Genomic DNA, 21,299 nt, shown 5'->3' with positions numbered 1-21,299 from the left:
TTCCAGAAAGAAAACTCGGTAACGTGTTTTTTGCTCATTTTTGAAGAAAGGACATAAGTAAGCACCTAAGACTGCAGTACCTGGAAGGACACTTGCACTTGGGAATCCCAGGGACAGATAATTTTGCTTTGCTAAGCATTGTATAAGCATGCTTCAACTACTGATGGAGAAGACTTTTTCTGCAAGAACAATACGCATGACAACTATTTCTGCAAGTGTCATTTTAACCAACCGAGTTCTTGAAGCAGTTACTATGCCGATCTCTTTAAATCTTTTCTATTTTCCTTCTGATCTTTGCTTTAAAAAATTGAAACCGCCTTGGTATTTTTAAAGACTTAACTATTAAGAGCGATGCTGTAAGATGGTGTAATACCAAATGTCACTTCTGTCAGCAACAAAAATAGACAGCCAGTCCAGACAATTTTTTTTTCCTCTCCGCTCTACCTATTTCACTCCGAGAGGAGGCCCCAGTCTTGCTGTGTAACAGTGTCAGATGGGTTTTTACTGAAGATGGGAGCTCTCACCCACTCACTTCTGTTCATTGCTGGTGTCGGATAGAGAAGAGAGGATTAATTGTGGTTGCCTAAGATACCAAAAGCGTAAATGGAAAGAATGTTTTGTTAATAGTACCTCTTGTCTGTCAATGGCAGTTATATGTATCTAGTACGGGCACAAAGAAAAACAAAGTACAAGCTTGCTAATATATTTCTGTTAATATTTACATTCTATCACATTACAGATTATTTTAATGTCTTATTTGACAACTAACACTGGAGAAATGGATTTTAATATTAGGATTAATCTCTGTCACCTGCTGATAATTTTGGCTCAAGAATTTGTCAGTTTTCTTGTTTCCCATCTTCACAAATGTACTTTTTGATCTAATCACAGCTAACTTTTTTTACTCTTAAGTTTTCAAGATCATTTTAGATGTCTCAAAATTAACACTGTTGGGATAAAAATCTCTTCATTTCAGACCGGTTTGGATCACGAACAACTATAAATCGCTTTGTTTGCTTTGCATCCTTTTTAAAGGTTGCCCACGTAACAGGGGCAGGGGTAACATTTTCAAGTGTGTTTCATTCCCGCTTGGCATGGCTTTGTCCTTCCTTTGCTTTTCGCCTGGTGCCCTGAACAAACACCGCAGGAACGTTACTGAAAGCAGAGACTGCGTGTAGCCGTCTTGCAGAACCGTTTCCACACAGGGAAGCTTTCTTATGAACAGGTGCCAACTGAAAAGCGACTATGGTGGTAAAGTAATGGTAGGCTGGGAGCCAAGAGTATGGGAGTGTTTAGTCATCTGCTCTGCTGTTACTTCTCTCTGCTGGATATTATATCTCATAGTGCCTACTTTTAAAGAACGTTGGGCAGAAGCAAAAGAAACACCGAGACAAGCTGCTGTAAGTTCCAGCTCAGGTTTTGCAGCTGTGTCTCTTCATTTCTCCCCCATCCCCACAAAAAGAGAAGAAAAACAAAGGGAAAAGCCTTACTTTATAAATTGTATTTGTATTCAGTTTTTATAGTACTCCCCCCCAAAAAAAAAATTCTTGCTAGACACTTGAATTGACTGTAGAGATTTTAAATTTTGTGATGGCAAAGTTGACTGTCTTTGACAGTTTTAGCAGACTGTCTTTTCCCATGGCTGCATTATGGGTGAAGTGTAACCCCTGTTGACACAGGCTTTATTTTCATGCACAAGTGCTTTAGAACAATCGCACACGCGGACCAAAGAGAAGAAAAGATGCAAGCATCTTGCCGAAAACAGTAGCAGGAAGTAATTGTTGAGACGTAGAGTCTGCGCTTCTGGGGTGCTGATTAAGTTGGGATGGAGGTTCCCTATTTTTATTGGCTGCGATATATGGCATTTTCCAGTTTTTGCCATTTTCTCCACTAATCAGGGGTGTTGCCACTATCTTTTTAAATACAAAATGTCTCAGCTGTTTTACCATCTGTGCTAGAGTGGGTCTTCAGAAACATGCGGGGGAGTGCACTAAGCTGGATGCAGAAAAGAGGCTTTGTTAAGAAATGTCTTAGCACCGTTTGTGTGTGGCACAGGCATAAAGAGAATATATTTAGAGATGTCTATAAATCTAGATTTCTCCTCCCCCCTCTTTTTCATTAGTTACTGTTTAGAATTCCTCTTAGAAGAGGTAATGGATTTGCTTAAATCTGCCCTAAGGAATTGCTTCTTGTTGAACGTAATTATACTGTCCTAAAAAAAAAAAAAAAAAAAAAGAGGTTGAGATAAAAACGTATTTTCCATATTACTGTTTACTCAGAAGAGACTGAGCAAATCTGAATTATGAGTTAGGCTTCTTTCAAAACAAAAAGAGTCAGCTCAGAACAACACTAATCACAGTATTACATTGTTTCCTAGCAGTGATTCAGTTAATTTCTCCTGGTTTAGATGCTTAGCAAAAAGAATATATTCAAGGAAAGAATATACTCGAGTTAATTTCTCAGAATTCTCCTTTTCAGCATTAGTAGTATCAGTCCTGTCTCCTCCTTGCACACCCAGGACTTGGATAAATCCTGCATAGGATGCAATGTATTCTCTTATCTCACCTTGGCATGTATGCAATTTCCAGTCAATTAACATATTGAGTGAAAGCAATCATTTCATTCACATGACTCATTTCTGGCTGTTTTTTTAATTGGATTGACTGAGCTAGAGGCAAAGGGAAATGTTGATTTCTCAACCATTATCTTCAGACAGGTTGATTTGTACTTGTACTCAAGTATGACTCCTCAAGGTCATCCTTTTCTTTTTTCCCTTTCTTTTTATTCAGTATTTTGCTGAGGGTGATTTGTCAAAGGCGGTCAGGTCTTGCTATTTTTGAGTTCTCAGTTTCATTCCATTCTCTTTTTAATAAGCATGCTTTATATCTAGAACAGCCTTTAATTCTGATTATTAAGGAAGCTCTCTTTTTCCACTGACTCTTAATTGCTATTAAAATGGCAACAAAAACTAAGTTAGGAGGTCTGATTTCTCTGGTTTTGAAGCACCAGTCACTCTGAACTGTCAGAACTGAATGTTGCAGTACACGTGTTAGGAAATCAGTCACCTAAAAAAAGATTTAACTTCTAATTTTAATAAATTACAGGAAATTGCCCGTGATTTGCATTTGAACATTCTGAACAGCAATGCATTCATTAATGATTATGACTCTTTCGCTGGGTTTCAGAGTTGCTTTGAGACGTTGGACAGTCATGTCAAAATAGCGGTAGACCAGCTTGCAAAGGGAAAATCTTTAATGGGGTGTTGTTAACTGTAGACGTCTGCCAAAATCTCAGCGAATGCTGAACCTCAGCGTTTGTGAGTCTGAATATTCTGCATCCGAGAGAATTTCAGTAAGGCGGCTTTTGTTGTGCTCTCTCTAGCGTTCCTTGGCTATTGAATGACTTGTCCCGTCAGCACAGAAACACAAGGTACAACAAATTTCGGAGATACTGCACTTCTCTGCATTTATTCCTAGTGATTCCGGAGTATCATTATTATTTTCAACAAATTTTTAAAACTTCAGTCCTGGAAGGGTACTTACATTTGAATATCATTGGTCTCAGGACTAAGCAGCTCTGACGGTTATACTGCTGACAGTAGATCTTCTTCCGAAAGCTTTGGCTTTTCAGGAAATTGTGATTGCAGTCGCCGTATCTATAATGCCACGGGGCATAACGTGGGCAGCCAGCTCCCACGGTGAGTGTTTTGAGAGGTTTGCTTAGTGGTGTAACATAAAGCAGTTCAGAATACAGTCTGTAAATACACAAATATAGAAAGATGTTTACTCTCTCCATTAAAACAATTTGTTTCTAGGCCTGAAATCAGTATTAGTAAGTAAAGACTATAATTAAAAAGAATAGTCTATTCTAATGATGGAATATAATGAGATATATGAACTAAGCTCACCTATAGGACCGGTCCAGATCTCTCAGACGTGTTCTGTATGTGCCTTGATCTTGGTAAACATCCGCTTAGCTTAGACGTGGCTGGGCTATATAGCATGGAAATGTAACAAATACTTGCACATTTCAAGTTTGATTTTTCTTTTACATTATTCATATGAACAAACAGTGCTCCCCAGCATCATCCTCCTATTAGTTATTTTTTCTTAACAGAGAATTATTCTGTTTCCTAGAAAAGTAACTGCAGACAAAGAGTACAGTATCTCCTCCCAACATGTATGAAGGTTTGCTTTCCACATGAGCTGAGCCCACTCAAGAATCAGGCGCGACTTCAAAATTCGGTTGAGGAACATAAAAATACTTCTTTTTTTGGTATAAATGAGAATCTTTTTATACAAAAATGACTATATTTGAGTTATCTAAAGAGCTGGGTTATTCACATGTTTTCCATTAACAGTTTATATTCTTAGTAATACAGATATATATTTACTTGTGATTTGTTCATGTGTTTTTTCTTATTAGTAGAGTTTCTGATGTCATTAAATATAATCTTGTCCTGGTTTCATGGGTTAAACCACGACAAATCTTTAATGCTGAATTATGTTAAAATATCTGTTACGCTCAACAAAACTAAGACCAGTGCCTATTTCTCATTTTCACCATGAAAGAGTCAAAGTATGAGCACAAACCTGATAAGCAGTGTCATAAACTGATGAGTATCAGTTGGCCTCAAGTTGCGCCAGGGGAGGTTTAGGTTGGACGTGAGGAAAAATTTCTTCACTGAAAGAGTGGTTAAACCTTGGACCAGGCTGCCCAGGGAAGTGGTTGAGTCACCATCCCTGGAGGTATTTAAAAGACGGGTAGATGAGGTGCTTAGGGACATGGTTTAGTGGGCTTGGGGGTGTTGGGTCGACGGTTGGACTCAATGATCTTAGAGGTCTTTTCCAACCTTAATGATTCTATGATTCTATGATCAAAACTGATAAGCAATATCAATACTGATGAGCTGTGTCATCTTCCAGGAGGCAGAACGTTCACAGATCAGAGTTACGCTTTGACCAGACTATGTTACTCCCCGTGTTTGAAGTTTGGGACTTGTCTTTCTAAAAATGCGTTATTGTATAGGTTTAACAGCTCAGTTTTAATGTGTGAAAAAACTTTCATCTCTAGTCCTGAAGCAGTTATTTTGAGAGAGAACTAAGAAGAGTTTTAAGTAGAAATACGGCATTGATAACTCTTCATCTTGCATGTGTTTATCTGAGAATAGCTGAGGGTGGAAGGGACCTGTGGAGATTGTCTTGTCAAGCTGCTACTCAAAGTGGAGTCACCTAGAGCAGATGGCCCACGGCTGTGTCCAGCCGAATTTTGAATATCTCCATGGACAGAGACTCCACAACTGCTCTTGGCAACACATTCCGCTGTTCAGTTCACCCTTACAGGATTACAGGGTTCAGTATTACATTGTAAAATGTTCTCAGTTGATGTAATAACCCTGACACCAAATTATTTTTCAAAGATTCAGTTGAACTGAATTTTTAAAAACAAATAATGTAAATGATCATTAACATTATCCCGTTCACACTATAACTTGAAGAAGAAGGCCTTTAGACTAATGAACATAATATTTCTGTCTGTGGAGAGTAAGAAATATTTCATAAGTACCAGGTTTGCTAAAATAGCTATTTGTTTCTTCTCTTGAATTTCTGTACTTTTGCTTTAAGCTATGGTTTGGCTATTACTTGCATCTTTACAAAATGACACTAATCTGTTTCTTATGACTTCATCTCCAGCAGTTTCACAGTTTGGCAACTGCTCATTCTGAACCCTTATTGAAACAAATATAAGCTCGTGTGCAACTAGTTTTTTCTGTACGGCATTATGCAACTGACTGCATTGTGTTGCATCAAAAAAGACCGTAAGAAGAAAACAAAAATAAATGAAAAGTAATGAAAGGGTGCCAGGAATAAGGTTCTGTTAGAGCTTGTCTTTGGAGGAGGAGGTTTTAAGAGTGTACGTAGCCTTGCCAAAGAAGAGTAAGAGGTGTCGCAGTTGCAGTTTTAGAAATCCATAAAGGACATTAAAAAAGAGCTGTTAAAGTCAAATGGCAGTGCTGGCAGAATGATAACGTCACCACGAATAAACTTCAGTTGGAAATTAGAGAACTACGTGATGAATTGAGGGGGGGAGCTCATGATTTCAGGATAAAGCTGGATAACTGAAGAGGCTTGTGTGCCATTGCTGGCTGCAGCAGTGGAAGACTTGACTTGACCAAGGATGTTTCTTTTGTTCTGTGTTCTTAATGCCAAGTGTCTTCATTCAAGTAGTGGGAGTTTATTAATGGGGATATATTCCAAACCTGGGTCATAGTAAGCTTGCTAAATTTTGTCTTGTAAGAATTGAATAAATTCAAGAAAGAACGTCTACTGCCAAAATAGATATTAAGGCTGCAAAGATTTTAGTCCAAGTACATTTTTAGCATCAGGGTTGACAGAAATCAGATATTCTGATTCGTTAGGGTTTTTTTTTCTTGACTTATTGTTTGATTCCCAAGGAAGTGCCAATATCTGAAGAAAAAAGTGCTATTTTTTCTGAATGGCAGCAGGGAGCTTCCAACCTCTCTGGCCATGGGACAAATCTGCCAAATGCAACCTACTGCAGTGACCCCTCAGTATCCCTAATTTGACAGATTTGCCAGTAATTCAGGTAGCCCTCTCTTTAATCTTGTCTTAATCTCTGTGAAAGATAGGTATGTCAAGCAGTGTGTTGTGGGTGCCAGTAAAGAAGCATTTGCTGATAAAACTTTGTTTCAGCTGTAAGTTTATTGATCCATTTTAGCCCCTGCCAACCGCAGTCCCTCTTTGCACAAAGAATACTAGAGTAACGCCATCTGGTTCCACAGCGGGGGTAAGGACAACCGCATGACTTTTTTTTTGGTGAGCACTGGGATTGAAGTAAAAGAAATCGTAGATCGGGTTTGTTTCATCCTTTGTGTTGGACACCTTTGGGTGAGTCATGCCTTGACTTGAAGCGATACTCTCATTTTAATCTGTGCCTTAGTCACGGGTCTGTAAGGGAAAAAAAGAGTTTATGGGTCCTTGGAGCTGTTACATCAGACAGCTCATCCAAAAGAGGGTATTCAGGAGAGGGGCTGAAACGGTCCAAAGTGAGGAATATGTTCAAGAATTGTGACGTGATTCTTTTATTCCGGTGACAAGAGGAAAGAGAAGCTGTGCTGGGGAAAACAACTGTGTGGCGGGTGGGGACTTGTTTGCTTTTTTCTCTCTGCAGAGGACACCCCACTTCAGCTTGTACACGTCTGCAGGAAAAGGAATCATAGAATCACAGAATCATTAAGGTTGGAAAAGACCTCTAAGATCATCGAGTCCAACCGCCAACCCAACACCCCCACGCCCACTAAACCATGTCCCTAAGCGCCTCATCTACACGTCTTTTAAATACTTCCAGGGATGGTGACTCCACCACTTCCCTGGGCAGCCTGGTCCAAGGTTTAACCACTCTTTCAGTAAAGACATTTTTCCTCACGTCCAATCTAAACCTCCCCTGGTGCAACTTGAGGCCGTTTCCTCTCGTCCTATTGCTTGTTCCTTGGGAGAAGAGACCGACCCCCACCTCGCTACAACCTCCTTCCAGGTAGTTGTAGAGAGCGATGAGGTCTCCCCTCAGCCTCCTTTTCTCCAGGCTAAATAACCCCAGTTCCCTCAGCCGCTCCTCATCAGACTTGTTCTCCAGACCCCTCACCAGCCTCGTTGCCCTTCTCTGGACACGCTCCAGCACTTCAACGTCCTTCTTGTAGTGAGGGGCCCAAAAGAAAGAGTGGTCCAAGTCTCTCATGGGTAGTACGCTCAAGTAGACTTGCTTTTCCCATACCTAATGCCCAGCATTGGTGCTAAGAGACTCGTGGTACCAGTTCCTCATAATGGTAAAACAGAAGGCAGGTGCTTGGTCACTCTCTCTAATTACAAACCCTGGCTAGCACTTAAAAAATTAGTTGCTGTGATTGAATGCTGTCTTCCGTTTCAAGATAAAGCCACAGACTACCAGACATCTGATAGCTTCATTGAGATTCAGCTTTCCTGTGATAAACGGGGCGTTCTCCCAGAAGTAGTCTCCTGAAGCTGCAGAATCAACCTGTCTCAAGATTGTTGCGTGATACCTGTAAGATGATCACTGAAGATGTAGTCTCCGGCGTTCCCATCCCATGAACGCGAGAGCAGTTAGCATCAAGCTTTTTGACGATTGCTGGTTACTGACACTGTGACTAACTGCAGGGCCTGAAGGGCAAAAGTGTTGGAGGCGAGTTATTAGAATCTAGTCATGAGTCAGGACCTTTTTAGCTGTCCTCTGGGATCCCTTTTCAAGAAGGAGATAGATGAGGAAGACCCTGCAGCATTACCTGGTGAGAGGCCGCTCTCTGCTGTGTTGTTCTTTATTCAAGCTGTTTTTCCAGTGGATGATTAGACCCTAGCGTGTTCCCCTGGCACAACGCAGACAAGGGATGACTTCTGTGAACGGAATGATTTCTTTCCCATATATTTCTTTCCCATAACATGCCAGAGAAATTCAAGAGAAATTCTTCTAAAATATAATTCATTGCATTTTAAATGTTCTGTAGAGGCAGTTTTCATAAGGATGTTTCTTTTAGGCACTTACACAGATTAAATTACTGAAAAAAATGCATTGCAGATGAGTTCGGCATGGTGAGATGGTTCTGCAGTGCTTGGGCTAACACTTAACTTCTGTGGTGAATAAGTTTCCTCCAGAATAACCTGTGTCCCATTAAGATGGTAATTTTATAAGCTTTTATTGCAGTGGCTTATTTATTTATTTATTTTTGGCTTGGGTTAGGTTTCCAAGCTATCTGTTACTGGCCCACGTCTTGCATAGGCTGATCACTTTGCTTTAGTTTCCACTCTGGGTATATAGCAACTCGGTAGTTATTAAGTAAGTCTGGAGAATAGTTAGTAATGCTTTTTCAGAATTGTTCTGCCAATGTAATTGTTTTCATGTCAGCCAATGGGCAAAGTTAATGCATCGTGCCTTCACGCTCCTGCGGCTGAGGAGCGTGCAACTGAGAGCAAGAAACAGAGGGCATCCGTGTCCTCACGTGATAGCGCAGAGCTGCGCCTTCAGAAATCCCGCAGTCTGAACGATCGTATGTATTCTACTTGGAATAGTCTGGGTGTCTCGTGAGCCATGTGGCTTTTGGTATTTAGACCCAGAAAAGTTTCCTTTTGGGGTTTTTTTTTTTGGATGCAGGGAAGTCTCCTGGTCCTGTTGAGACTGTTTCACACAGACTTGAGCTATTCTGAAGCTCCTGAAGTTGTATTGGCTTTGCCATTAGCTCTTAAATGAGTGCTCAATCAGGTTAGCCGTTACCTTTTTTTCAGGTGCTTTTAGTTTCTCGATTCTTCAGCTTGTGCAGCCTAGTAGCCAGAATGGTGGCATGGATTTGCTTGTTGGCTAAGGGTAAAATAAGCAAGTTGCAAGATTTTAATAACCCAGAAAAATAATTTTATTTTACAGTGACAAATGCTACTACATTTTACTGGGAAATGAGCAGTGTGAGTATAATATTTTAAGTCTCAAAGCAATGACAGTGATGGAAATAGTTATGGAATTGAGACTGCTGGATCAGATTCCCTTTGGCCTTTCCCCCACTTCTCCCATTTTCAACAAAAGGATGGGTTAATTTGAATTTCATTGCTTTTTATCCTTAGGGAAATATCAAAGGATCAGCGTTATTGTGGAACCGTGCCCCAAAGGAGGGGGACAGGTGTTGTGTTTGTGCTTTCGCTTCACATATGCAGCAAGCTCATTAATTTGCGATTTCATACATTTTAGCAGGAAGAGGCCACTGGTCTCTGTCACTAAAAAGCAACCGTGATTGATCGTTCGGGGGCAGAAGGGGAAAATATTCAGAAATTAGTTATATAAGCATCTTAAATTAACAGTGTGCCTACAAAGAAGCGTTGTTTTTCCCTGGAGGAATGCTGAAATTGATGTTTTTACCCTCCTTTCTGAACCCCTGCCACTGTGTGTTTCAGTAGGGAAACAATGCATTCAAACTGATGTCTTTTCATATTCACTACGGAAAGTACACTTCTGTTTGATGCTCTGTACCCATCCAGCTGCTACGCCAACCCAGCAGATGGGAGGAAGAAAAGGGGTTACAGAAATCTCGCTATCGCATGTGCAATCTTTGTATCTGACAGAACTCGTTTGTTGGTCTTCACTAGGGGAAGCATCGGTGCCCGTGCTGCTTGTGAGACGTGTCTGAACAGAATAGAGTGGAGCGTAGAGCACACAACCCAAATCCCCGTGTCTACATCTCGTTGCCTATTTTTTCTTGTTAGCTGAATGCCTCTGAAGGCCTAGAGCTGCACAGCAAGACAAATTCAGTTCAGGGACTTAGCTCCGTGCAATCTAGCGTTCACACGGGTGTCTGCATGAAGCCTGTCAAGGCTTTCCGCTCACATCTTCCTGTGTGGCTGCCTTTGCAGCGGGTCCAACTCCATGTGCAAGGAACAGGCTGTCACTCAAGAACGATGCTAACTGGTTCGTGCGGGCTTTGCTAATTGCCGAGTTCTCACGTTGCTAGAGTGCGCGAGCCCCTCGTGCATCTCCGGGAAAGCGATCGGGTATGAAGGAAAATGGAGAATCGCCACCAGTATTATCTTTCCTCTAGGAGAGGTTCTCGTCTTGAAGGAGATCGCCACTGGCTGCCTTCTGGTCTCTGTTTCCTTGGCACTGCCTGCCCTCAGGGAAAGGCAGCTCCCGACGTTCGGAGCAGACCAGCGTGCTCGTAAGACAGGCTTTTATCTAGAAAGAAAGGTATTAACACATTTTTTTAAGGCACAGAGGAGATCTCCAGTGTCTCTAGGTTTGAGTCAGTGGCTTGCCAATATAAGAGGTATTTTGAAAGACTTTGATGCATGATAAAGAGGGGAGCACTGAGGTTAACAGACGTAAAGAAGGGTCTGGCAACGGTGCCAAGTGGGAAACAGAAGAAATGACTGAATTAAATTACTTAGTAGATGTTCACAGTTATTGTTGCAGCTGAAAACGTGAGTGTAGCAGGCCTGAACTGTAGTACTAGTTTTAAGAGTTTTTTTTCCCTCATTGGCTGCATCTGCAGTGGAACTCAGTCCCTCATGTTAAAGGGATTGCTTTTCTAATGGGATTCAGGCGTCTCCACCTGTGCCAAAAAAGTAATAGCATTTGAGAGCTGTTATTTTATAGCTGAAACAGTGTTCGCCCTCTATTTTTAGATGCACATTGGGACTTTTTATTAGCGTTTCACAACTTGGATTACTTGCAGAACAAAACTGAAAGTTGAAGTTAATGCTCATACAGAACTAATTTCAAAGGAAACTACTGTAACATATAATCTGCATTTAACACTGAAGTCCTAAAATAGACAACTCGGGTGAGCTGGATGGTGCTGCAGTTGCAGAGGGTATTTTGTGGTCAAGTACCCCTTTAGATCTCTACTTTGAAAGCTGAATATCTGAAACTCCTTCAGTGTTCAAACCACTGGGGGAGGGCATGAGGATGTCCCCCATCTCTAGATGAAGGGTAGAGGGATGTAGCATGTTACTATACAAAAATTATTGCAGTATATCAATAACGTGTTGCAACGCAAAAATGTAACAAAGGAGGCCTTCAACATACCTTGCTAAAATACTCTTAAATCTTTAACTGTAGCTTCAGAAGCTACATACCATGCACTTAAAATCAAAGGACAAAAAACAATAGACTGTATTTCTAAGGCGCTTTTTTTCTTGTGCCACTGAGCGTGTGCTTTTTATGATATTTAACAATCTATCTCCGGAGTAAATTATGACATAATAACAATTAGCAGTGCTTTGCTTGCATTGTAATTCAATAAAAGAGGAGGAAATTCTGCATAGGGAGTTCACATTAGTGTTTTCTACTCCTTGGTGTTACAGTAGTTGTTATGTGTAGTTCTATGGAGCTCAGCGTAAGTTAGCAGCTGTGAAGGGTTTTGTAGAAAAATAAGAGATGAAAATACAGTTTAAATTCTTAGTAACTGCATTTCAGTCTCTTTTCCTGCTTTCAGTTATGTCAAAAGTTGAGCTTTCGGGGCTGTTTCTTAAATAAATGCCGATATTTGTAGCAAACAGTATCAATGGTGTAAGTTTACCCATTTTGTTGTTGTTCTCATGAAAGAACTGCCACATTTTCATTCAAAACTTCTTACCGGAGAGAGATTTTCTCCGAGAATACAAGTTTAAAAGAAAAACTTCTCTTCGTGTTCTTGCCATCTATCAATTTCCAAATTGTATATTCCACCACACTACAATTTTTGTACTTTTAAAATTGCAGCTGTTTTTCACTCGAAGTTGAAATATTTCTGTTAGAACAATAAATACATACTGTTCCTTTAGATGTTTCCCAATATCATCACTTTTGAGGAGGAATATAGACCCAATTAGTGCTTAAAGAAGTTTGCATTTATTTATGCTCAAACATATTTGCTTACATTCTGAATTTTTAAAACCACAGATGGAAAGTGCATCAAGTGACCTTATTACATAAGCATGGACGGCATCAGAGACCCGCGTGTCTCATTTGTCGATTAATCAGTCTGCCCTTTTTTCTTCATTTCCATTATACCCAAAATTTGGGTGACTTCTCTCTTGCCTCAGATTTGCAAAAGGCTTTCTGCAAAGAATCAAACAAAGCTGAGCTAACGGGCTGGAGAAAATTATAATCTCTGCAGACATGGGAAGATGGTCTTCTACAGCATCTAGGACCGCATTATATATCCCCTGCATCATCTTCTCTCTCCAAGAAGATAAATAGAAACTAGCGATCTTGTCCAGTTTTCACTGTCGTCTTCAAAGGTGGCAGATGTCATATGGTTTCAAAGAAGTCTGGAATTTAGAGAAACGTTGTGTCTCCTTTTGTAGTCATGCAACTGAGACAAGTTGTAAAAATGAAGATGCTGATTATTTTAGAAGCGTGGGCAGCGTTACAGCAGCGGCTTTTTGTCGAAGTACTCCCCCAGAAAATTATTGAGGTTTCATGTGTTGGCTACTTCTGGAAGAGTTTGGGTCCCGCACATTGAATTCGTCGAGAAAAGGAAGAGCAAGTGATTTTTCTGGTGCTGGAATTGCTGCCATTGTTGCCTCAGCCGATCCATACTTGCCTCAGTAGTCCTACTTACCTGGATTTTCTCAGCAGGAGGCATCAATAGTAATAGGCAAGCTGGGCTTTGGAGGCTGAGGGTATATAAAAAATGGTTTTAAAATAGCAGAAGTGCTACTGAAAGAGCTTCAACATTATACTCGCTGTCAGTGGGGATTTACTATAAATAAGGACCCTTATTTCTAGAACTATCAGTGTTGCGGCTGTGTAGCAAAGCAGATCACATTAGCAGATGCTTTTGGAAAACGTTTTGCATTTGCGTAAAGTGGTGTGTGAAGTTCCGATATTCTGGGTCAAATTATAATTTCATGTATTGTGAATATATCTAACCGCGTTAAAGTCGGCAATACTTCGCTGTTCTAAGTTGTATTTTTCACTCTTCCTGCATAGCCGTGCAGCATAGCAAAAGTTAAAGTCTCCTGGATTTCAGTTCTGAGGGTGAACACGAGTGAGCTTCTGCGTAGTTTTACTGCTTTTAAAAACTGTGCAACCCGTTCTCTGTCCTAATGAAAGAAAATGGCGGCTTGGAGATACGTGAGTGCCATGCTTCTGGGAAACGGGCTCGGAAGCTTTGGGTTTAAACACCTGGTATTTTCAGTTTTATAAGCCTGGAGTAGTAATTTCAAGTTTTATTTTTCCTGTGTTAATTATGATAAATGGCTCATAATCCGCGGATATAAGTTGTTTAAAACAGGTGCAGTCACTTTAGTATTAATGATCAGGGAGTCTAATATGTGTTACCACTTGAATTGCTTGCTTTGCGCAAAGAGGCTTATTTTCAAGAAATGTATGTTAATGATGTTTAATAACGTGCTTCGCCAAAGAGGAGGATGTTCTTCCTTTCACCTGAAAGTATGCGCTGTATGTGTTCGTTTTAATTTTTGCTTGGAATTATTTATAGCACCCAGCATGAATATGTGGAGCCAGACGTCTTGCTATCAAGTGATTTACTATAATATCTTCATGGAAGTAATATAATTCACTTAGTGCAATAGGGATTTGTAATATATTCAGTATGGGCAATAGTACACATCACAGCATCTGATTTCTGTTGGCTCTAACATAAAGCAGTGTGACCCAGTCAATAAAATAAAGATGTCCCGTAGTACAGTGAGCAACTGAGAGCTTTCGTGCTACAACTGTTGTTTTATTCTGAATGCAAGAATCAAAATTAAATTCCCTTCAGGCCGGTAGTTATGCCAGGGGAGACTTGGCCCAGCGGACAAGCATTGTATGTAAATATAAACATTTACCTGAATATTGCCTTCATTAAGAAACAATGAATTTCACCATTTATTCCACTTAATGCCACATTTGCACATTATGAAATGAGATAATAAGGTTAATCTTTGAGAGCTTAATTTGGTTGTATAATTTTTTATGGGGTAATTGTTAATGTGTTTTTTCTCTTGAGTGGAATCTCAGAGGTTGACTACAAAACCACCTAGAAAGCCTTCAGACTCGTTTTGCGTGGTTAAATGGGTGCAAGCGTAGGAGGGTCCGTAGTGTCGTCAAAGACCTTCAACATCAGTGTTTTTCCTGGGGCATAGACTGATGGAAAGCATGCTGAGCGGTGCTGAGGGAAGAATTGACATGGGGAGAGCCTTGATCCCACTCCATACGAAGACGAACTCTAAGAAACATCTTATAATAATGCTCATTATGTTTCTGCATGTAATTGAAAGATGGGCATGTAGTTACTGAAGACAAAAATCAATGGTCCTGAATTCTGGTCATGTTCTAGTCTGCCACAGTGTGATTTTGGGCAAGGCGCTTAAATTCTCCTCATTTTCCATCTACAGCGGTGATATTATTCAAAAATGTGTAATAATACAAAGTATTAAAACAATGATGGCTGTATTTTCACTGGTCCATATAGAAGCTGTGCTGCCCGTCAGCATTATATGGTTGGGAAGTCACGGGGTGTGAGCCTACTTCTGGCAAATCATCTTGACACGGTGACTACGCTGAATTCAGATTTTCAGTTTGGGAAAAAAAAAGGTTCTTGATGTTGTTTTAGGAGATTGTATACATGTTTCTACATTAATATAGGCTCATAGGATCAGAGGGAAGCTCTGACTGTCACCGTCAACAACATCTTTCGTAAACTGATAACCTTAAAAGATAACGCTCAACCTTAAAAGATGCTCGTCCCCACCGTCCCTGTTTGAAAGCTGTTCCAAAATCTTGCTCCTGTAAGGATGGCTTTTCTTCATGGCTGATGCAGCCGTATTTTTTCCTATTGCTTAGCTTAAAGACTGCTAGGTGGGGTTTTTTGCCATTGCAGTGTTTAGATATTTCATATTCTGTAGCAATTATTTTCCTCTCACCTTTGAGTCTTTATAGGCCAGACAAGCTTCCTGAAATATAGGCTGGCTGTTCCCTGTCATCCCACTAGCCCTTCTCCATACTCCTCTGCTTTCCAGGAAGATGAATTCAGAGTGAATTCCCAGAACTGTACAAAGTATTTCAGTCTCGCTCTTACCTTACCGAGCAATGTTCCCCTGGCTTGAAACGGCTTGTTTGATATTTTCTTCTGTTCTAAACAGGCCAGCAGATATCCAGATTGCTTTCTTAAGTATAATGTTTTTTATCAGCTGCGTCACCATCGGTCTCAAAGCTGTTGCTGCAGGTACTCCTCGTTGGAAAGAGACCCAATTTCATGAGCATCTCCCCATGATTAAACAGCCCCAAACCTTCCTGCCATACTAATCCTTGAGCCATCTGTGGATCTTTGTTATCCTGTTACATGCCTACTCTATTTCTGTTGGGATCAGGAGAATTTAACGGAAGATCAATCGAATTTCCACTTGTTTAAGCATCTTTCCCAGCCTTAGCATTACACATCCTAAAGCCATTCTAGTGGTAACCTTGTACTGTCAGCGCGTCACGGTGTGAGACAGTCACTGACGTCTTCCCCTCGCCTGTCAAGTTCCTTTTCTGCCTCACATCTGCTGCTTTTAGCCGTGCTCCTCTCGGGCAGAAGACCCTTCTGCTTGGGATCCGCTCAGGTTAAAGGCCCGTCAGTCCTTACGAAGGAGTCCCCAGCTGCAGGATCTCCTTCCCTCCCTTCTGGTCTGCCTTCCGCTCTTGCCATCACGTCTCCCATCCTTTCACGTCATCTGCGTATCATTCACGTTCTCTCTTGGTCCCCGGCTGGCTTCATTTTCTTTCTCTGCTCGTCTCCTTTATTGTGCCACGTCTGTTCATAGTCCTCATCCCCTGTTATAATAAAGTCTTTCAAGGCGTTTCGCAGACCCATTCCTTCAGACTCAGCCTGGCTGTCGGCAGTTTTATTGTCTTCCCTGGCTGCTGGCTGCGTTGAGTCTTTTGACCGATCCCTCCTTTAGGTTTTCTGACCAGCTCTCCCTCAGCTGTGATGAAAAGCAGGGAACCTCTGCCTGTGCCTCAAGTCATTTAATGGCCAGTGGATGTTTGAGATCTAGAGCACTTTCCGTGGTCACAGTGTAAGTGACAGTGTCACACAAATGCTTACAGAGGACTTAATTACAGAGAGTAAGTTAGGTCCTTTCCTCTACAGCCTTCTTGTAAGATGACGGTGGTTTCTTTCAGGCTTGCGCTTGAAGTTCTCTGTCGTTGAAGGTTCAGTTTTTGAGCTGGGTTATCATTTCAAGAGGATGCCTTTTTGTTTTAAAACTGCCTTACAGACCTTCCTGACAATAATATCTTTGTATCTTCTCTGCACCTTTTCCAAACAAACCCTTTGCATATCAAAATGTTCGCAAAAACAGACCTCGTGAGCTTTTTCAAATTCAGTTGATCCCCCTGAAGAAGTGGGGAGAGGTAGGAGTTTTGCTGGGTCAGTAAGAATCAAGCAGTCGTACCTTGCCGATGCCTCGAATTCCTGAGGGAGGGAAACTACGGGTATAACCCTCCACTGAAGGCGAAGGAATATAAAGGGTCAGCGTTGAACATCCCGTGAAGCATTTCATTGGGCTTTTTCCCAACAGCAAATGTAGCACCTGGTTTTATATAGGTTAATTCCATCAACGAAACCAGTCTTTATAATTTGTAGACTAGAAAATATTTCACAATTATTCAGGGCACAGACAAAGGACCAGAAATACAAATAAAGGCCAAGACCTCACAGCAGTTGAACCTTTTGTTTTACTCAACAGTGGGCTGTACAACACACTCGGTCATGCTCCCTAGAGCCACGAAACAAAGGAACCCTGTTGACATTTACTTTGGTTCAAGGCAGAGACGGTTATTTTAAATGAGTTAATAAATGGAGTAGTGAACTCTGATGGGTTGTATAACCTTCTTTTCTCTTTGTTTTCTCTCCAGGTCACTCAGATGAGTCGTCCGGATTTGATTCTCTTTCTCATGAAATATCTCATGGCTTTGGTCGTTGGGATACCCTCTGTCTTCTGGGTTGGAAGCAAAAAGACCTGTTTTGAGTGGGCTAGCTTTTTCCACGGACGCAGGAAAAAAGAGTGCGTATTGATATCCCATAGATAAGCTGGTTGAGTACTGGCAAACCATCTCCTCTTCCCTTGTAGTCCTGGAAGAGTATTTGGTTATTTTTTCATGGAGGCAAAGACGGGAACAGATAGGGGCAGCTTTCTTAGCAATCTCTCACTATCCTACATGGAGCAAGGAAGGACAAGACACGTAACGGCTCAAAAAACCCCTGGAGAATTGTCGCTTATTTTTCCATAATTATTCTTTGGTCCCAGAATCAAATCTACATTGCTCCGTCTGTTTTCAAAATATTTTTTAACAAGAATTAGGTTTCGGTGTGAATATTACAACTTCTCTGCCGTTTACCAAGAGGTGGAACTGAAAGTTTTTATTTATAAACGTGCTTATCTAGTCTACTGAATCAGACCTTTAAATGGAAATTAAACGTAAGTTCTTTTCACCGTGATTGCAGTTAAAGGCAATTGTCTCTGCTTTTAATCTTCCTTTATGCATTAGTGCCAAAGCACGGTTTGATGAAATGACAGTAAGAATGTCTTATAGCTTCTGTGAGACTGAAATTAATTTAGACTAAGGTATGGCATAAATTTAGAGACAATCTATATGATGAAGTAATAGCTATGAATAGCTATTTTCATTATCGTAAATATTGTCTTGTAAGTAGATGTTTCAAAATCGGCGCACAAATATAGCAAGGCTTTAAGTGACTGCTCCGTGATTGGACTCGTACATCCTGAGCGGAACTGGCCTTCTGCTGGGGTTAAAGTAAAATTACCTTCTGCAGAGTTGGAGTAAATTTTTCTTTGTTCGAAAGATAACCTACTAAGATACGCACGGGGTTAACAACAACCTAATCTGATTTTAATACATGTACATACATTTAGATAGGATTTACATAGAGGTGACACACTCGTTTGGTGGGTAGAGGACAGGAATAGAGTTAATGAAGGCAGAGGAAGCTGTGTAACAGGACTGGACTGTCTTATCTTGGACGTGCTATCTCAGGGAGAGCTGGGTGGCTCCTGGAAGCACCGTCCTCTCTCCTGGTGCAAGTAGGCAGCAGAGCAGCTCCCACACACAGCAGCGTCGGGCTGGAGCCGGATTCCTTTGCCGGCCCCGTTCATTGAGCAGTAAGGGGCAGAGCCGACAGAAACCTCCCTCCTTAGGTAGCCTGTGATCCTCCGTGAGCACAAGAATTAAGAGGAGGAACTAGCCAGGCGGAGGAAAAGGAACATGAAAGAATGATATAGAGAATGGGAGGGGAGGAAAAGGCCTCCCCACAAAGAAGAGATGGAAAAAAAAAAGGAAAAAAGGAATGTCGCGGGTGTGATAGCACCTCCTTTCATCGTGCTATGGTAGAGCGGCCAAGTGCGTGCCCCTCTGCCAGCCCTTCCCAGCAAGGGATTTCAGCAAACAGAGAAGCTGACCAGGGACTGTAACCGCTCATCTAAGGGCTATAGGCCAGTTGCTTATGCATTGTTAGATCCGTTGTATTTCACCTGGTGTTCTCCTCCTGCTGCCAGTTTTAATCCAGATTTTAAATGCTCATTTGAGTGAGGAAGCAGCTTCCCTTGTTCCCTGAGAGGCAGTTCCCTAGAGAGTCTGAGCTTGCCGAGTCACAGCGCTATCCCAAGGATTTTCTTGGAGCAATATTCGTAGACCAAGGCCACAAGCAAATACCCGGCCGTTATTCCACAGGTCTAGGCTTAGAGGGTCAGAGACAGGGAGTAGGAAGGATTCAAGAATACGAACTTTGCTCAAATACCCAGATGTAGAGGTGCTTCAGAATTAGGCAGAGGTATTATAATGCAAATAAACGGTCTTGTTTGCCAAGCTGTAATATTTGTCTGTTCCGTTTGTAAGATAGTTCTAGTGCTGTTACTGCGATCGCTTTTATATTGCAGTCATCGATGTTAACTATTTGAATCGCATTGTCTTGTTCAGAGTTGTAAATGAGAGTCGTCAGGTGCTGCAAGAGCCAGACTTTGCTCAGTCTCTTCTGAGAGATCCCAATACCCCCATCATCCGAAAGTCAAGAGGCACTTCCACCCAGGGCACCTCGACTCACGCCTCCTCTACCCAGCTGGCAATGATGGACGACCAAAGGAGCAAGGCAGGCAGCGTCCACAGCAAAGTGAGCAGCTACCACGGCAGCCTGCACCGATCGCGTGACGGCCGGTAGGTCTCGTCTCTTTAAAGTCTTGTAGAAAATTGGACAGGCCTCTGCTAGCCGGACGTTTGGCCACCATGTTGCTAGACCTGGAAGTTCTGCTAATATTTACTTTCTCTGATTGCATCTCCTCTCCCCGTTAGTGTCTGGATTGGAAAGAGAAAAAAATATCGTGGTATTTTCAGAGTCTACGGTAGTCTTCGTGAATTACACGGCGTGAATGTGTTCAGTGCCGGTTTTCCTGCACGGGCAGCGAGCTGTATTACACCATCTCAGTGCATGGGCAAACAGATCTGTCCTAAAGCCAGCTTAGTATTTTTGTGGCTGCTCTTGTCTGTGTGTAAATTGATTTTGCTTCTGTAAATAGTCCTAGCCCTGCTGAAGTAAACAATAATAAAAGTTACTCACTCTAACTTGAGGTGTAGTTAAGGTTTGTAACATAGTTTATCATCAAGTATTTTACTCACCTGATTATCGATACTACCCATAGCGCTGTGGTAAGAACCAAGCTGCATAAGGAGTTGAAACAATTTGCCCGGGGCCGTGTAAGCTAAATGACTGAGCTAAACAGAGAACGGCTTTTTTCACAAAAGCAGAGGGTTTGTGTGCGTTTGCGTGCACATGCACCGAGATTTATTCACATTCTTTCATGACTGCGGCGGTAACAATAGTAATGATTGTCCTCTGTTTTTATAAATTAGGTACACTCCCTGCAGCTACAGGGGCGTAGAAGAAAGACTACCTCACGGCAGCATGTCACGACTGACTGATCATTCCAGGCATAGCAGTTCCCATCGGCTTAATGAACAGTCACGTCACAGCAGCATCAGGGATCTCAGCAGCAACCCAATGACACACATCACGCACGGGACCAGCATGAACCGCGTTATCGAAGAGGATGGCACCAGCGCTTGAGCCGCTTCTACCGGAAAGGAGTAGTTGGTGTGGTTGCACGGCCCGTGGTCCCTTCCTCAGTGATGTGACAATGCTCAGTATTATCACGCCTCTCATCGGGTGCTGATTTTGTGCATCAGGAAGCCAAAACTGGCTTCTTCGTGTTGAAGCCGACGTTCTCGTACTTGCGTCAGAGCTAGAGCGTTCAGCAATCTTGAATTCTTGAGTAAAAAGCTGGTTGCCTCATTTGAACCTATCCGTAGGTAATTATTTATTCGGTAACTGTTGCTCGTCAGACACCATTGCTGAATTTCTTATTCGTTGCTGAAAAAAATCTCCCCCTCCCTCCGATGGCTCTGCATGTCGGTAGCTGTCACCCTTGAACACTCGCTGGCAGGGTCACGCTGAGATTTTTTCCTATAAGGCGTAAGGGAACTCTTGACTATGGAAGGAATTCCTCCGCACACCTCTCCGATTAGATGACAGACTGATACTCGTTTTCATCAAGCACAGGGGGAGGGGCCGCGTATGAAATGCTGTCTAAAGGACATCCGTGCGGAATCGGCAGGCATTGTTAATGATTACACTGGAAATGCAACACGGGAATGAGCGTTTTGGAGGAGGAGAGGAAACTCCGCTGATGATCACCAGCTCTTGCCAGAGCTGTTCGGGCTCGGTCGCTGGGATGGGGTGGGAG

General features: G+C 41.8%; 1 protein-coding gene across 1 annotated transcript in view; it reads left to right on the top strand.

Moving 5' to 3' along the window:
• Positions 1-20,623, top strand: part of FZD3 (frizzled class receptor 3) — a 55,840-nt gene extending 35,217 nt beyond the window's left edge. Inside the window, exons 4-6 of the mRNA XM_009319720.1 lie at positions 17,404-17,552; positions 19,483-19,716; positions 20,410-20,623. Of these exons, the coding sequence (XP_009317995.1) occupies positions 17,404-17,552; positions 19,483-19,716; positions 20,410-20,623 (597 nt within the window). The remainder of the gene's footprint in view (positions 1-17,403; positions 17,553-19,482; positions 19,717-20,409) is intronic.
• The last annotated feature ends 676 nt before the right edge of the window (positions 20,624-21,299 follow it).

Source organism: Pygoscelis adeliae, unplaced genomic scaffold (assembly GCF_000699105.1).
Source record: "Pygoscelis adeliae isolate BGI_AS28 unplaced genomic scaffold, ASM69910v1 Scaffold121, whole genome shotgun sequence".
Lineage (NCBI taxonomy): Eukaryota > Metazoa > Chordata > Aves > Sphenisciformes > Spheniscidae > Pygoscelis > Pygoscelis adeliae.
The sequence above is the reverse complement of the archived record's forward strand: the minus strand, read 5'-3'. Positions and strand labels throughout refer to the sequence as shown.